This window comes from Syngnathus typhle, linkage group LG9, assembly GCF_033458585.1.
Source record: "Syngnathus typhle isolate RoL2023-S1 ecotype Sweden linkage group LG9, RoL_Styp_1.0, whole genome shotgun sequence".
Lineage (NCBI taxonomy): Eukaryota > Metazoa > Chordata > Actinopteri > Syngnathiformes > Syngnathidae > Syngnathus > Syngnathus typhle.
The window spans coordinates 5,790,911-5,807,478 of NC_083746.1; the positions used below are offsets into that span (position 1 = coordinate 5,790,911).

The window sequence follows — 16,568 nt, forward strand, 5'->3', positions numbered from 1 at the left end:
ACATCTCTAAATAATACTTGATCCTGTTATTATTTATTTTATAATTCGAGCAATCGGTTTCATCAATATACAATCAAAAGCATAATGCAATCCAAGCAGTGTCCATATTGGAAGGAACAACTGTAGTGGCAATCAGAGGTAAAAAAAAAAAAAAAAAGAAATGCAAATTCAGTGAAAGGATCAATTGTAGTCGTGATTCCCAAAACGGAATTAATCCAATTTCATTTAATCTGAAAATTATGGCCACACACAAAACAAAGAGGCAAAATCTGTTACAGAGGTGTGCTGACAATTTAGACCCCAATACACTATAAAACAATTTAAAAAAAAAAAAAAAAACATCCGAAGCTTGTGACAAATGGAAAAACAATGAGATGCAAACGAAAAGCTATAAAGACAAACCATTGGGAAACTAGAAGTATTAGAAGTAAACTGGTGTAATGTGGTGAAATGGAGCAATGGCAGAGAAAGAAATGAAACGGAATCTAATCTACACAAGCTATAGAGCATGAAATGACAAACACACGACAGGTACAACAGAAAATAGACTAACAATATACAGAATAATAGAGGAGTCAGCTATTCCCAGCTGCGTTCTTCCACTTCTTCTGCCTGCATCTCAGTTACAAATAATTGCCAAGAAAACCGTCAAAATAGACAAACAGGCAGATAACAAGAGTTTTTATTTGTTCATTTATCTATGCCGGCGTCGTATTAATTCGCTTGAATTTCAGATCAGAACCAAGTCCCTGTCTGCCTCACGTTAAAACTCTCATTCCATGCAGTATTCCAGAAGTGCGCACCTTTGGGATACTGGGAGGGATCACTAGATTTGCCCAAAGCTAAATTCCGCGAGTGGGACCCCGGGGTGAAAAGTGATGCAAAACCCCTCGGCTAAATCAATATCACTATTCAGTCACAGTGGGCAAGCGCGCGCCTTTGCAAGGAAAACGCGCACATGCACACCCGAACAAAAGGAAAGCCTCCTTTCCCGCATGACACGCTCAGTGATGTTGAAGCGAGGCGTCCAAACATTTCTTGCGATTTTACTTCTTTTCACATCGCATACTCGTTGGGATTGTTTCAAGACACCGTGAACAGCAAAAATAATCAATACACACCGCCTCGTGGAAGTGGATCGTAAATTTAGTCCACTGGCGAATGCGCTCGCGGCATGCACAACAACAACAAAATGTAATAATAATAACAAACACGACGTGATACGAATGAAATGACGCCACTGCGTCAGTGGAGCTCCAACACTTGAACCCTGAGCGCCAACAAAGGAAACGATTCACGACGCGTGGTTGCATGTGAAGTCATCAAAAACACGGCGAATGAATATGAACAAGTTTAAGAGGAACATCAGCAAATCCTAATCATTTCCAAAGTGCTATGCCAAAATTCATCTCGGCTGACAGGTAACTTTTGACGCGATGCCAATACGACAAGAGTTGCAATACAGAAATTTCCACCTGTCGCCCAATTAGAGAAATAATCAGAGCTTACCTTTATTGTTTTTGTAGACTGGCATTTAACTTGCGATACCGTGGCGGTTTGGTTCATCTTGGAAAGGTGGTCCTCTCCTATCCAAGTATGGCAACAAAGTGGAGCGAGCAAATCCAGTCCTTGGGAAGGATATTGGAAGCTTGCTTGGGAGAGACGACACTGCGCACGTAACGCAGTGGAGCCAATATGCAGATCAATCAGCGTTTAAAAATGGCCAACCAAGAGCGCACATGCACTTTTCTAGATGCTGGTCAGGCGACGAAAATTATATGCATGACTAACCCCTACTACTGGTCCATTGATGCACCTCAAATGATACAGTGAAATATGAATACAATACACGCAAATTAAAAAAAAAAAAGTTGCTCATGACAAAGTATTGCAAAATACAGAAATGGAGTGGAAATTTGATGTGGGGGAGTCATTGACAAAGTGCAAACAAAAATGATGGACAAGTGGCAAAGGCATAGTTGTCATGGCAACTTCATCTGATCAAGTTGAGCCTTAGCAGTAAAGCAGCATGACTGCATAGGAAAAATACAAGTTCTTTCACCATAGTATATAGATAAATGACATTACCATTATCCACTACCAATAACATTTAATTATAGCCTCACCACCCCCCCCCCCCCCCCAAATGCAGATTTACATTAGCCGACATCAATTCCGTTCCAGTTCCAACCCATATGAGTGGCTCGTGGTTTTAATGAGGAACTTGCCCCATCCATTAATGTGGTGGCCATATTGGATGACTTTCAACTTGGCTTCTAGAATGTGTGTAGTATTGTCATCATATTATCGTCAAAATATTTCAAGTGCGGTGGATTTACACTTGCTCATGTGTGTTGAGTCAGGGAGAGCAATAAGCGCAAAGAGTTGGAGGTGGATGAGGAGTAATTAGTAGACTTGTTATTATTTTTTTTTTTATCATATCAAGTTTTCCTTCACACATTTTGATTGCCTTAAAATGCAAATGATCACAGACTGGATAGATTTCAAAGGCTGCTTTTGCGGTTCAGATATGTATCATTCCTGAAACAAAGACAAGGTTGTCCCAATTCTTGCAGGAACATTGCCAACATTACAACAACAATGGTGGATTATTGAGTCACATTTTCTTTAGTTTGGCGCCAGTGATCTGGGCTTTTGTTCCAGAGCAGAAATTCGAGCTCATCATCAGTTTACATAAATGTCTCTTATCTCGCATTGCAAAACAGCAAAATGGGCTTCCGCAGGTATGTGCACCTTTTTACAATCCACCCCATAATTTCACGATCCAAATCACATCTAAATTGTCAATCTACACTCAATCACATTCTCATGCAAAATAATCATTCAGACATGTATCGCGTCAAATCACTATTCTAAAAGAAAGGCTAAGGCTAAGTATAAGGTGCGGCATACAGGGACACAATCCTCCCACACTTCTGTGTGAAATTTCCAGCAAGAGGAGTGTGCTGGCAGGCACCAGAAATAAGTTCCAGAAAGCGAGTAGATGTGTCTGCAGTGTCCTAAACTTGCTGAGAAATTGCATGTTTCTCTTTTCAGCTCAATAATATTGTGAAAAACAGAAGAAGAAAAAAAATCATAGTGAACTCTATCTTTTCAGTTTCTTTTACAATCCAACCTAAACAGAGAAGCATTAATATGGGTGGTGCATGAACGAGACCAGTTAATTGGACAATTACATTTTCCATCAATTAATGATAAGACAGGACATACGTCATTATGAGTTTTTTGATCAACCAACTGTAACTACAAGTCCATGTTAAGACGATCCGGTAATTACTTCCCTTTAAGTCGTGGCCCAATTAATAAGACGAAGAACAGCAGTGAGCTGAGTTTAGATCTGTGGGGTCCAGTTTATGCAACGGAGCAGATGAACTGTAACTGAGTCCGATCCGAAGCTTCTGTGACAATAACAAAGAGACGGGCATGTTTGCCTAAATGAGTGTAGCTCTTTTTCCATATATATATATATATACACATATATTTGATTTGACATAAGATAAAACTGAACCTATTGGTGTCATTGCAGTAGTCTTTCCAGCAACTAATGATTCTATCTTCAAATGACTGTATGCAGGATACAAAATCATATACATGAGTGAGCATCCATGCATCCAGGCTCTTTCAGTGACTTCCAGTTTTAGTTCCATCTTGGCAAAACACCTTTTGTGCATTGCGTTGAATACAACGCCCACAGGCAAAAACCTAAGAAATGTTGTCACAATTCCAAAGAGCTTGGCATCTTGTGAAAAAGAAACGTGCAAAGAACTGCTCACAGTCGTGAGCTGGGGTTACGATCATTTTTGAAAGTGAGAGATGCTTTGTGAGTAGTGATAGTCTGTATGATACACACTTTTGAAATAACAAATGTGCTCAAATTACAATAAAATACAGTACATGGTTATTTATATAGCGATTTCACTACAGCTCGAGTTGAAACAATGTGCTTTACAGATAACATAAAATAATAATATAACAGCACACATAAAACATTGGTAGTAGTATGATCCTAACAACTATTCATACAGATTCCTATAGGAAATATTCATTTATGTAAATATTTGTCAAAAATAATGACAACGATTTAACAGGTTAGGAAATGCAAATATCAACACAAACCATTTCTATAAATCTCAGCATTTTTTCGCATATTTTTGCTTAATATATGGGGACTCTAAAATATAAAAGGTACGTGTTATTGTTGGAATAAAAGGGATTGATATGCAGGGGGCTCGGTCGTATAATTGTTTCGTTAGCTAGAGTCTCAACCAAATTCAAACACTGGTGAAGGTTTTGACTCAACATGCTAATTGGCTTTTAGCGAGGAATTAATTAAATACATATTGAGCGGGGACTGCATCCCACACTCAACACAGGGGGGTTGCCTTGCTTCAATGAAATGACTTGGCCTTGGAGACTAACTTGCTTTGAAGCTGTGCCACCAGTGATGGGACAAAATCAATTGTGTCCAATTTGCTTTGAAGGGGAAATAGCTACCTCAGACTGCAGGATATTGCAGCTCACTGGGACACTGACACAAGGCATTTTCTTTTTGTTGTAAAACCAGAAGCCGGCGTTTATGTTTTCTTTAAAATGAATTCCACTGTATATTGATGTCATAACAACTCATTTTGCAAATGTAAAAATGAAAAGATTACCATATTTTCTGCACTATAAGGTGCACCGGATTATAAAGCGCACCTTCAATGAATGGCCCACTTTAAAACTTTGTCCATATATAAAATATATACATTTGGCCTGCGGGCCGGACTTTGAACACACCTGCTGTAGTGGCTCAATATTGGTCCATATATAAGGCGCACCTGATTATAAGGCGCACTGTCGGCTTTTGAGACAATTGGAGGATTTTAGGTGCGCCTTATAGTGTGGAAAATACGGTACATGTTCAAATAAATTGTATTCAGCTGTGTTTTTTTCCTTTACATTAAAAACTTTACATTGGGAAAAGAAATGTCACTTGAGGTAATCTGCAGATGAATCTGCTCAGTGCTCAACATGCATAACTTAAAATAGATAATAATACTTCCACAACTGGAAAGTGCTAATAATTAGGGTGTGTATAGAAAAAAAAATTATGTGGTCCTGTGACACCTCATGCATGGAAGACAAATTGGCTTGCGACGGCAATAAGGTTGATTATTGTGGAATGTGGAACATCACTGGGGGGGGTGGGGAGGGGGCTTTGTATGGTACCTCATCTTTCATACTGTGGCAATTAAAGGCTGTTGTGCAACACCGTGCAGTCATTTATTTACGCAAGCAAAGCTCAAGCAGGTCTCCAATTGAATGATATAGTCACTCACTAGGAGATGAATAACTGCTCCCCTGAGGAACTGTGGGATGTCCCTACTTTGGTAAGAAGCCAGAGATCTGCGAATCAATCTTAAAACACTCACACTTGCAGGACCCAAAGGCAGAAGCACGGCCAGGCCATTTATCTTTGGAGTAATAATCTATAATGCAATACATCAATTTACATAGATTAGGTCTTGTTCAAAAAGAATCCCTAAAGTCAAACTCTTTCAAGGTGTAGTTTTTTATTTTCTACATTGAGAAGAGCCAGATGAGGTAGTTTGAGCATCTAGTAAGGTTGCCTCCTTGGTGAGGTTTTTGGGGTCACACGTGACCCTAATAAGAACTAGTGGGAGCGGAAATTGATAAGGCTTTCCAAATTTCTTTCAGGGATAAATGGATGGATTCAAACTAGGGAGCATTTCTTAGATACTCTCAAATAATTGCGCTCTTTTATAGCACCCCAACTTTTTTTCTCTCTTTTCCATCAAAGATAAAGTTTAAAAAAACAATTATGTCTCCAACAGACAATGGATTTTCATTCAGCTGTGTATGGGCCCGGTCTCGTTCTCATTAAATATTCAAAATATCCCATTGCGAGCAGTGGCTATATCGCTCACCAAGGGCAGATGAATGAATGAATGAATGAATGAATGAATGAATGAATGAATGAATGAATGAATGAATGAATGAACGGCATCCAGCTTTCAATGAGTTACCAAGTGACCCGTCACAAACTGTCCATCTGTTGACACATTTCGACGAAGGGTGTGAGCTATTTCTCTTCATTAAAACACAATTGATGTCATTGCTAATATGAAGAAGAGATCAATACAAGTAGTGTGCTTTTCTAAGAGAATCGGAAAGGTATTAACATGACCGTAATGCCAGTGAATGTTTTGATTTCCGCTGATTTCTTTTTACTGCGCTGGTCTACCCAAAGGCCCAGTTGTAGTTAGCATTCCATAAACGTCAGCGACTTTCACTGCTGCTTTCATGGATGCTGGAGTGAGGTTAATTTTGTGACTGTTATCGCAAAACGTCAGCACACATATCAGATGAGGAAATATGATGAATCAATCTTTTCTTGAGAAGTTTCGGAAATTGAATATTTAAGAAGAAAAACAACAATGTTGTTTTCATATTTAATGATGCACTGAACTTAGAGGAAAAACAGGTGGTCATTAAAATCACGCTAATCACTCATATAAATGACGGTTTGTAATGTGATTAATCTTGAGAAGAATTGTAAAGGATTGTAGTTAAATATTTATCAAATCTAAATTGTTTCCTTGTTTCCCAGATGACTGAGTTTCTCCGAAGGAGAGCCCAGACATCATGGGGAGGGAACTCACTTCTGTCGCTTGCATCCGAGATCATGTTTCATCCACAGCTCGTGATCAATAGCTCAGGGTAGGAGCGTTGATTGATTTAGATGTTGATCTCTAGTCCACCCCTCTTTTTACTTTTATTCATCAGCAGTCTAAATGTTATCTCCAATACACTTTATTTTACAAATATATTTGTATTGTTTCCCAAATTACCAAGCGATGACGTGAAAATAAAAGCTATGGTCTGAAAACATTTGGCGTTGAATGTAATTTGCTCTTCTTTCTCCCTTGCATGAATTTAATAGCTGGGTAGAGAGAGACGTTATGCCTTTTTTTTTCTTTTCTTCCCAACAGACGCAGATGGGCACTGCAGGGGAGAGTTCCAACAGTGAGGAAGAGATCACACGAGAACAGGTGTGACATGAAAACCACACCTTCTTTGCCTGTGGGCGCTCCCTATGATTGAAACTCTCTTTTTGTGACAGAGTGGTGAAGCACTGAGAACGAGGCAGTGTGTAGTCTGAAAAATTGTTTTGCCATCAGCAAGTCAGCATCCGGATTAATGAGATCCTGCAATGCTGAGCCAGAATACGGCTGTTCATTTGTTTGGTTAATCATCTCCATTAAACAGCAATAAGGGGAATTCATTGAGTTCCATATAGGAGGATTGAGGCATGGGGGATGGGGGTGGGAGCAAGGATGAGGATCCTCCATGGAGGGATTTATAACACAGCTCAATTCGAGCTGCAGAAAAGAAATGAACTGATTTTTTTCCATTATTATCAATTTAATCTTTATTTATCATTATTTGAGATATTATTTATTTTCATTATATATACATGTATATATATATATATACATATATATATACATACATATATATATATACACACATATATACATATATATATACATACATATACATATATATATACATACATATACATATACATACATATACATATATATATACATACATATACATATATATATACATACATATACATATATATATACATACATATACATATATATATACATACATATACATATATATATATATATATATATATATATATATATATATATATATATATATATATATATATATATGTGTATTAGGTTTTAAAATATATATATTTTTTGATATTTACATAACTATCTTTTTTTTTGTCTCAAGCACTATGTTTTCTTCCATTCACAGTTAAGTTAGCTTTGACACAATGTTTGAAAATTTCAGTTTGTCATTTTTGTTGTACACTGTACTTACTCGTTTTTTAAAATTCATGTACGTATGTAATTCTTTTCACTTGCGTTCAAATTTTCCCATTCAGCATTTCAGAAAATGCACATTTTCAAGTTATAGTTCAATTAACCTCATTGTACATAAATGACCTCCAATTATCACTAATGCCCCTTAATATTTAAGCACTTACATTCTAATAATGCATGCACATTGTGAATCAAGTCAATTTGAGGACAAAATCAAACGTGTTACATTCCCTTTCATCTGGTGATTAGTGTGGCTCTTCAACGTAAGTGGCCGAAACATGCATATTTCAAAATAAATAAATCAACCACTAGAGAGTGCCAGAACGGCATAAATGCATAACAATCAGGCTTTTTTTTTAACATGTTTTCTTTATAGTTTGGGGGGCAGCGAAGCTTACACTGTCTTTACAGTCCAACCGAGTTGGACTGGACATAGTTAAGATTAACCCAGCAACAACCCCTCTAACACAATAGAGGATGACTAAAAATAAATCATACTGCAGTTTTAAGAAACCAATTTATGCCTTTATTGGAATGTAACAAGGTATTAAATACACATTTCCCATTCTTTGAATAATTTGGCATTTAATTCACAAAAAAAGCTTTGATCAAACAATACTGGTCCGAGAGTCTTTTGAATTCAATTGCATCGTTCTAACCTTGAACTAGTTTTCTTTCCCTGCACCACAGAGGTGGAAAACTGCCACTGTCTGAAGTGAAAGCAGATGGGTTCAATGCAATTCAATGAGAAAATACTGTCTACAAAGTTGCACCATCAGATAAAACAGTCAATTGTTCTTTCTTAACCCTTTGTATGATCCTAGACTTACAATTTCAAAAGGCATGTAATATAATAAACAAGCTCTGATACAGCATTTGAAAATAGAAAGGAGAGATGCTGATTCGGAACTCACCATAAGTACTTTTGTCTTGAAGTTGCAACAAATGGTATTTATTAGTCAAGGTCAATACCATACCTGGATATTCATTTCACAATCCTCACCATCCACTGCATGTTGCTTTGAAAAAACAACAAAATAAATGCAAAACCGGGGAATGGTTTCATTTTGAAAAGAAATAAAAGGCAGAAAGGAAAAAAAAAAAAAGGTGTCAGGTGTCGCTTTTGGGCTTTGCACCACCTTTCCAATGTGTCCTTGACACAAATCAAACTCACCCCCCACCCTTCCCTGTCACCTGCCTCACCGCTGTTGGATTGAGTTAAGACATGACTCCAAACACAGGATTGTGGCGACAGATGCTCGGCCCAATCTCTTCATAGTCCTTTTTGGTGTGGCAAACCTGGTAGAACTCGGGCTGTGGAAGAACAAACACAAAGCAATTAAACAGAAGCATTATTAATACAAAGAAAAATGCCCAATCTTTTTAGTCGTTACAAAGTTCCAGTCATGATCACATTCATCTACCAGTGGCCACAAGTGTGTATTGCCTTGCTACTTACAGTTGATGCTAACATTGAGCCTCCAAACCAGACAGCATATCTCTGCATATGATGAGTAATAACTTGGACATCAATTGGTTTAGGCTGCGGAGAGACACAATTTAACATAATTCATGCATCTTTTCCATCAATACATCAGAAACCGGCAACTCTGTTGTGATGAAGTACATTTTTCTCACCTTAAGTTTACCCCCACTCAATTCTTCGCTCATTTTCAGTCTGGCATCAACAGATCTCTTTATATCTCTCTGCAGACGGCGACCAAAATCCCTGAACATTGTGGACCCTCCAGACAGAACAATGTTCTGAGCCAGGAAAAAGTTAGAGGAAACTTTTAATGACACATCTAAAATCAGCTAAGGGCAGTATGTAGCATTGAAGCAAAATGTATCCAAAAGTACAGACACTGTGAACGTTTGCTTTGTCACAAATCAATGTGACTGATATGTAATTGTGTGGTATGTGGCAGTAAATGCCAGCTCACCTTATAAAGTGGACGCCTGACATCAATAGGGCAGTTCTGGATGACTTCATCAACAACCTCAGAGATCGGTTGGGTGAAGTCTGGGTTGGCAAACTGGGTGGGGAGTAAACAAAGAAGACGTGATATTAAGATAAGGAAGCGCCTTGTGGCTTGGCTTACTCTATGTTGTTGAGGGCCAATTGGTCGGCTATACTATTTTTTTTATTACAGTAATTTACATTTTTAACGCTGTTTTGTGTGGGGCTGTGTGTTGTCGTTCTTTTTCCCCTCTCTTGACACTTATTAATTTGCTATTCGCAGTTTGTTACGCTCTACTGTAACGAGTGCAGTTCCAGCGAGACTTATTTTCTGATTTCATTACAAACTCAATTTAGACACTAGAAGCAGCTTACTAAAACAATACAATTAACAATAAAAAATTGACAAACAAAGTGTCTAAAGATGATTGCACACCTTAGGACAAAAGTGTGTTCAACAGAATATGTTGACGACGATAGTTAGCGTGCACATTTAGCGAAACCTTTGCAAGCAATATGTGGCGATCATAATCAATTTTGAACGTCTGCTGTGATTGTCATCCAAATAAACCTGTTTGTGGTGTTGTTGTTTTTTTGTTTTTTTTAACTTACCTCTGGGTGAAAGAAGATCTCAGGTCCCAGAAAGCGCTCATATCCCACATCGATAGTGAACTCTTTCTTGTTGATGGTGTTGATGCCGGTGTATTGCTTAATCCACTTGGAACCATCTGTGTCATACTTGTTAAACTCTTTGACAAGATCTGGGCACACGTAGCTGAAACGCTCCTAAAAGGTAAGTCAACATTTGTATGAGACTTACCATCACGCTGGAAGACAAGATAGCTCATAATATTCTGAATAAGTTGCTCAAAATTTGAGATATTGAATGATAATCAAGGGTTGATTTGCTTATTGCCTCAAATGTGCTTCAAGAATAAAAGGTGAAAATGTTCATGGAAATATAAATGACACAAGATGAAACTCAAAATGAGGACAAACCTTGACTGCCTTGGCCGTCTCCAGTGACTGCTCTGGTGGTATGCCCATCTCCCTCTCTCTTAGAAGCTGCTGGGTGAAGTAAGTAATATCTCTTCCTGCGATGGGAATGTGCTTTATACAGCTGCCAATAACATAACCTTCAGCCTGAAAAACAATTTCCCAATAATTACCTATCACGCCACATGCGTTGTACAAGAAGATATTTTGCTAGCTGAAACACTGTAATAAGATCAACTTCTCATTGTGCAAATTAGAATTTAAAAAACGAGTCATTTGTGTGAATGTTTTTTCAACATGTACACTTACCACAGGAATGACGTGGGTCACACCGTCACCACTGTCAATAACGGTGCCTGTCAATGTCCTCTCTCCAACTTGCCTGGACGTCCAAGAGGCTGCAAGAGCAAGGACGGCCTGTCGAACAGTCGTGCGTTGATATTATTGTTAAAGCACAATGTGGAATTAAACGGTCAGTAGATGCACAGCATCTTTCTGAAACAATTGGAAAATGAAATCAATGATTCTGACCTGCACAGCAATGTACAGCCCTGGAACATTGAAGGACTCAAACATGATCTCTGCTGTGTATTCTCGGTTTTCTGGTGTGTTCAAAGGAGGTTCTGTCTGTCATTTTATGTAAAAACACAAACATTTAGAATATTATTACAACTGGTCACAGATTGCCGTGATCTGCAGAGACATGGAACCATTTTTAGAAATAAAGATGGTCCAAATCTTCTCATTTCAGGCTCTCAAAACAAAATAAGATATTCACATTTGATTTTATCTGGGAAAACAAGGACTACCAAACCTTCTTGTGTGCTATTGCTTAACTGTTGTGTAGTTGTTTTTTTTAAATGGCTAAATAATACCAAATAAACAAATAATTGGTTAATAAACAACAATGGAGGGAAAAGGTTTTGTAACACACTTCAACGCAAATAAAATTGTATACAATTGTTTGATTTGGACGTATTTAAAAGCACTGTAGATAAAATGGATATTGGCAATATATTGTAATGAACATTTAAGAGATACAGTTTTAAATGTGCCTACTACATACAAAGGTCGTATGCTACTTCTTTTACCAATACAGAGCAGAGAAATATTCTCACCAATAGGAAGTAGTGATCTTCAGGTTCAGCCCTCAAGTACTTGAAGATGATTTGCTCCATGAAGCGCTCCATTAAGTCCCAGTCTTCAACAATCCCATGACGGATTGGCCACTATTGACATCCAATAATAAGAAGATAAAAATGAAAACAAGAATCACTATAATCTCAAACGGCGTCTCCCAAAAAACACCCGAAACCCCAAAATATATCATATAATAAAATATGTGTGAACCAAGGATCGCTTCCACATACGACTGTCTCTGTCAGAATAGAATAACTCTGAGATCTTCAGAGTGACAACAAAACAGTCAGGGTCAGGTACCTTTGTGGAATATGTGGGCTTGTCTACAGCTTCATCTCCAATATAGAAATCCAAGTCATCCACCCCCTTCATCATTCTCCGCTGAGCTTGGTCTCCAACCTTAGCTGACTCTTTGATGGCAATACCTAAAAAGAAAATTCAAATTCACATGGTCGGCAAACAATACAAATGTCTCTTAATTAAGATGTGAAATTTGTACATTGTCTATTTAAAGCCATTTTATTTTATACAAATACCGGTACTTTCAAAAGTATATAAAATTGTCAACAATTCAAACTTTTGTAGGTTGTTGAAGCACTGAAAGACTTCCTCTTCTAAAAGGCACATTGGAGGCACTGAGCTCGTGTGAGCTGAAGCTATCATGGAAAACTCACATGATGGAACGATGAACTGTGGCTCGGTGTTCCCTGCATACCCCAGTTTGGTGTAACTGAAAAAAAGTCAAACCCCAAAATGACAAAAGTCAATGTTTATCTTAAGTACAAGGATAGCTTTTTCAAATAATGTACAGTAAAAAAAATTAAAGCAGTCTACTAGTTGGACTCCCAACAGGAGGTCTACTGAAAAAACTATTCATGACTCAGCTGATGCCTGCATATGAATTTGATCCTGTAAAACCAACTCCATTTCTATCAGTAACAATGGTAAAAAAAAAAAATCTCACAAATCTTGGCTGGCACTTTCCTCTAATTCACTAATTTGAACAAAAAAACTGATGATGTAATTGAAGTCACAATTACTACAAAAACAAAAAAACTGACTCAGAATCAATAATATGTGGCAGCAGACATACTTTAGGCCTTCATACCATTGAACAGTCCCAGCTTGCCCACCTCAACCTGCCTCAACAGGCTCAAACTCTGTTTTTAAAATCCCAGAAAGACAACACTTGACAGCCACTGGTAGAAAGCAGTTTGCAGGAGGAAGTGGGTGTTTTTTTTAAGGTATGCAACGTGAGGATGTACAGGCTTGAAGTATAAGATTCAAGACTGAAAACAATCCAAATCTAAGATTGCAAATTGTAGTTCCTTGCACAAACACACTGTTTTAATAAATGACAGAACTTCCAGGTAAGACACATAATGATGACACATTTCATACATCATTAAATGTGCAACGATGTGAGAAAGGTGCAAAATGTTAAATAAAAGCAAACATGAATTAAGGTTTGAGCTCTTCAATTTTCTGAAGAAAACGCCCCAAATATTTCAGAAATCACCAAAAGGCCCACGATGCAAGGAATAACCATATATGGACTAAAAAGACTGAATGAGGAAGTGTGCGCAGGAAATACCGCTATACTGCGCTTGCGCATATGTAGCTAAGGCACGGGCACTTGGGGAAAAACATTTTAAATCAAACGCATCCAACAAAAGACTACTAAATGAATTAAACTTAAGCGGGATAGGATTTCCCGATCGTGTCTTGACCTGACGACGTTATAAACGCAATGAAATCTACTTGACAGGAAGAAACACCCGTAAATTGTCAGAGACTAACGTAGGCAAACAAGCAATGTTGCACACATGATTGACCCACTGAGCAGACTATTTGCGTTTTGATAACGTTTAAAAGGCGATCCGACAGCAAGTTGGCAAACTAGGATTATTAATTAGACGCGCAGACATACACGCCCCGTTTTTACCCCTGCTGTTTACAGCGTCTCTCGCTTCACACCCGGGCCCTGTGCATCTTACCCAGTACCGCAGTCCACAACACACGCCGGTAGCCTTCCAGCCATCTTTCCCCGAGTTTCTGATGTGTAGAACGGGTAAGATGACGTCTAGCAGGCCGTGTCAGGAGAAGAATCCAACCGGCGAGTTCTCCACAAGAGGAAGCCCAAGCCCAGCCCGCACACACAGTGGCGTTTCCACTTCCCACTTCCGTACTACTCGGCTTCTGGTAGATAGGGCAGGGGGGAGTCGGGGGAGAGGCAAGATGGCCGGGGCCCGACGAGTGAAGCAAAATGCAAGTAAAGCAAATCCAAAAGAGAAAGCATCACTTTGGGGCTTCTTTCAAACAGGTTCTAAATGTTCTTTTTTTTTTTTATCTGTCAGCATTTCCTCTGTGTTGTAGTAGTACACTTACGTGTGTCCCGCGTGGCATAAATTTAGGGTGTTTTATTATTTTATGTTATTGTTTGGGATTGTGTTGTTATGTAACCACTAAATAGTATTTTTGAATAATTAATTCGCACATTGTGCACAACAATAAATAACTTCCAATACATGATTGTTTATGTTTGTCCTCGCTCCACACCAGCAGGTGGCAGCATTGTCACGAAGGCAAACGAAAGGAAGCTGGTCATCCATCCGAGGGGAAGCAGGCGCCACAGTTTCATAAATAACGAAAAGCTATGGCACATTTTCGTGGTCAGATTCGGGGGCCACACTGGGGCGCCAAAAGGGATAACGTACTGATAGATTTCTGGAAAAGGCACGAATGTTTGTTTAATTCCTCGCTGGAGTCTTTCTACGACAGGGACATGAAGACAAAGCTGTGGTCCGAGTGCGCCTTGTTGCTGGGGAAGTCTGGTATGAGTGACAATTTGATGTTAGTTTTTGTCCTGATTAACATATAGACTTAATATCTAGCATGTCTGATTGTGTCTTATTCACACCAGTATGCGATGTTGTGAGAAGATCACGATCTCTGCGGACTCAGTATGGAAGGGTGTTATGGCACCCAGAGAGGGTCAATACTTTTCAGCAAAGGATGCTGAGAGAGAAACTCGATTTTCTGAGACCTTACATTGTGCGAAGACGAGGTGATTCCTATCCGGTAAGTGTCAACCGATCTGCAAAATAAATGTTTTTTGATTGTGATTTTCCATACGACTTTGTTGCAGGAGGACAAGTCCGATGAGCATGAGGATGATGAGGCAGAGGTTGAGACTGAGGGGAGTAATGATCATGAGCCAGGTACAAGCACATTTGGGAGCCCATTGGATGATGATGAGGCTGGGCAAGATCCAAATGAGGAATTTCCATCTGAGGCATCCACCTCAAACCCTTCTTCTTACTGTGCAAATACACAACCTCATCTAGCAGAGACTATGTCCTTGAGTTTTGAACCTCACGATGACAAAAGCTCACCTGATGTTCCTGAACAGTTACCAGCAAATCTATCAAATCACGACGTATTAAACCAGTTTGTCAATGTCATGCTGGCAGATATGCGTCAGATTAAAGACAACATGGTGCTTATCCGACTTCGCCGAGATATCACTGACCTGGTGTTCAAAGCAGTGGAGGAGGACATGCAAAAACGCAATCCAGTGCCCTCTCTGCAGCCAGGAGAAAATACACAACTACCAAGCTCCTCAAGGCCTCCAACTTGCTTGCAGAGGGTGTTCAAGAGAAAGAACAGGGGACCTGTAAAGCACATAAGGAGGTTTTGCAGGAACCAAACAGGTCAGGCGCTTGAGGGGATTAATAGAAATATCCCTCAGGCTATGATTCAAGCTTCGGAGATCAAATTAGAAATAGATCCGCACATGGTTAAGACAGAGGATGAGACACTTACTGTTCTGTGACATTTCCATCATTGTGTGTGAATCACTGGTATTCAACAAATCAATCTGATCAGAAGCTGACATGATTAGTGATGACTTAAAATTGCCAGTGAATGACCAAACGAGGTAATCATTTTAGACTAGGCATAGGCCAGTTACCAGATTAATGGTTTGCCATACTTTTAAATAGTCAAGATTTTAATAACTGCTAATATTGGCTGTCACTGGTAATATGCTGCTGTTTTCTTTTTTGACGGAATGTCGGAGTTGAGTAAACGAAGCACATAGCACACAGTTAAAACACAAATGATATTTATTTATTTATTGAAACTTAACGTGATACTTGTTTTTTTATATAAATATTCAATATTTTGTTTAAAAATAAAATATATTGTGTTCAAAGGGAAGGCTCAGTTTTTATTTTCCCAAATATTTTACAATGTTTTTAGTTTTGTAAATTTAGTACAGTGAAACAGCAATATATTTTCTCATGATTATTAGACTGTCCGACTATATTAATATATTAACTAAGCATAAATTGGGTGAAAGAAATTAACTTTTTGGTGCGCAGCAATATTTGATTTTTCAAACAATGATGTTACTTATGATTGCCATAGCTAGAATCCATCATTATTCCAGAACATTTTAAACCTGTATTTCTTAACCAGGCATTTATGATTTAAAAGGAATGTTTATGTTTTAGTGTGTTATTCATTCAAATCAT

At 38.4% G+C, this 16,568-nt stretch overlaps 3 protein-coding genes across 4 annotated transcripts in view; 1 reads left to right on the forward strand and 2 right to left on the reverse strand.

Annotated features, from left to right (window-relative positions):
• The window catches only part of LOC133159760 (inactive dipeptidyl peptidase 10-like), a 44,314-nt gene extending 42,702 nt beyond the window's left edge, over positions 1-1,612 (reverse strand). The window contains exon 1 of the mRNA XM_061287108.1: positions 1,510-1,612. Within this exon, the coding sequence (XP_061143092.1) occupies positions 1,510-1,566 (57 nt within the window). The 5' untranslated portion in view covers positions 1,567-1,612. The remainder of the gene's footprint in view (positions 1-1,509) is intronic.
• A 6,825-nt stretch (positions 1,613-8,437) lies between these two features.
• On the reverse strand, positions 8,438-14,222 carry LOC133159778 (actin-related protein 3-like). Its single transcript, XM_061287129.1, has 12 exons — positions 14,028-14,222; positions 12,705-12,760; positions 12,331-12,455; positions 12,009-12,119; positions 11,422-11,517; positions 11,200-11,307; positions 10,894-11,037; positions 10,507-10,680; positions 9,878-9,970; positions 9,573-9,698; positions 9,394-9,477; positions 8,438-9,248 (listed from the first exon to the last, which is right to left on the reverse strand). The coding sequence occupies exons 1-12, from the start codon at positions 14,069-14,071 to the stop codon at positions 9,153-9,155; spliced, it is 1,257 nt and encodes a 418-aa protein (XP_061143113.1). The 5' UTR covers positions 14,072-14,222; the 3' UTR covers positions 8,438-9,152.
• Positions 14,223-14,232: 10 nt separating this feature from the next.
• On the forward strand, positions 14,233-16,246 carry LOC133159779 (uncharacterized). Of its 2 annotated transcripts, none has more exons than XM_061287132.1 (4): positions 14,233-14,353; positions 14,596-14,864; positions 14,954-15,111; positions 15,179-16,246. In XM_061287132.1, the coding sequence occupies exons 2-4, from the start codon at positions 14,687-14,689 to the stop codon at positions 15,863-15,865; spliced, it is 1,023 nt and encodes a 340-aa protein (XP_061143116.1). In that variant the 5' UTR covers positions 14,233-14,353; positions 14,596-14,686; the 3' UTR covers positions 15,866-16,246. The 2 variants fall into 2 exon arrangements, with proteins under 2 accessions (XP_061143116.1, XP_061143115.1); XM_061287131.1 differs by having other exon boundaries at positions 14,242-14,353; positions 14,593-14,864.
• The last annotated feature ends 322 nt before the right edge of the window (positions 16,247-16,568 follow it).

Excerpts from the sequence above, each read along its gene's own strand:
- LOC133159779 (XM_061287132.1), top strand. The coding sequence starts at position 14,687 with ATGGCACATTTTCGTGGTCAGATTCGGGGGCCACACTGGGGCGCCAAA. Across the intron at positions 14,865-14,953 it reads CTTGTTGCTGGGGAAGTCTG|TATGCGATGTTGTGAGAAGA; the intron begins GTATGAGTGACA and ends TATTCACACCAG. Across the intron at positions 15,112-15,178 it reads GACGAGGTGATTCCTATCCG|GAGGACAAGTCCGATGAGCA; the intron begins GTAAGTGTCAAC and ends ACTTTGTTGCAG.
- LOC133159778 (XM_061287129.1), bottom strand. The coding sequence starts at position 14,071 with ATGGCTGGAAGGCTACCGGCGTGTGTTGTGGACTGCGGTACTGG. Across the intron at positions 12,456-12,704 it reads ACAGTTCATCGTTCCATCAT|GTATTGCCATCAAAGAGTCA; the intron begins GTGAGTTTTCCA and ends TTTTCTTTTTAG. Across the intron at positions 9,478-9,572 it reads TGAGTGGGGGTAAACTTAAG|CCTAAACCAATTGATGTCCA; the intron begins GTGAGAAAAATG and ends GTCTCTCCGCAG.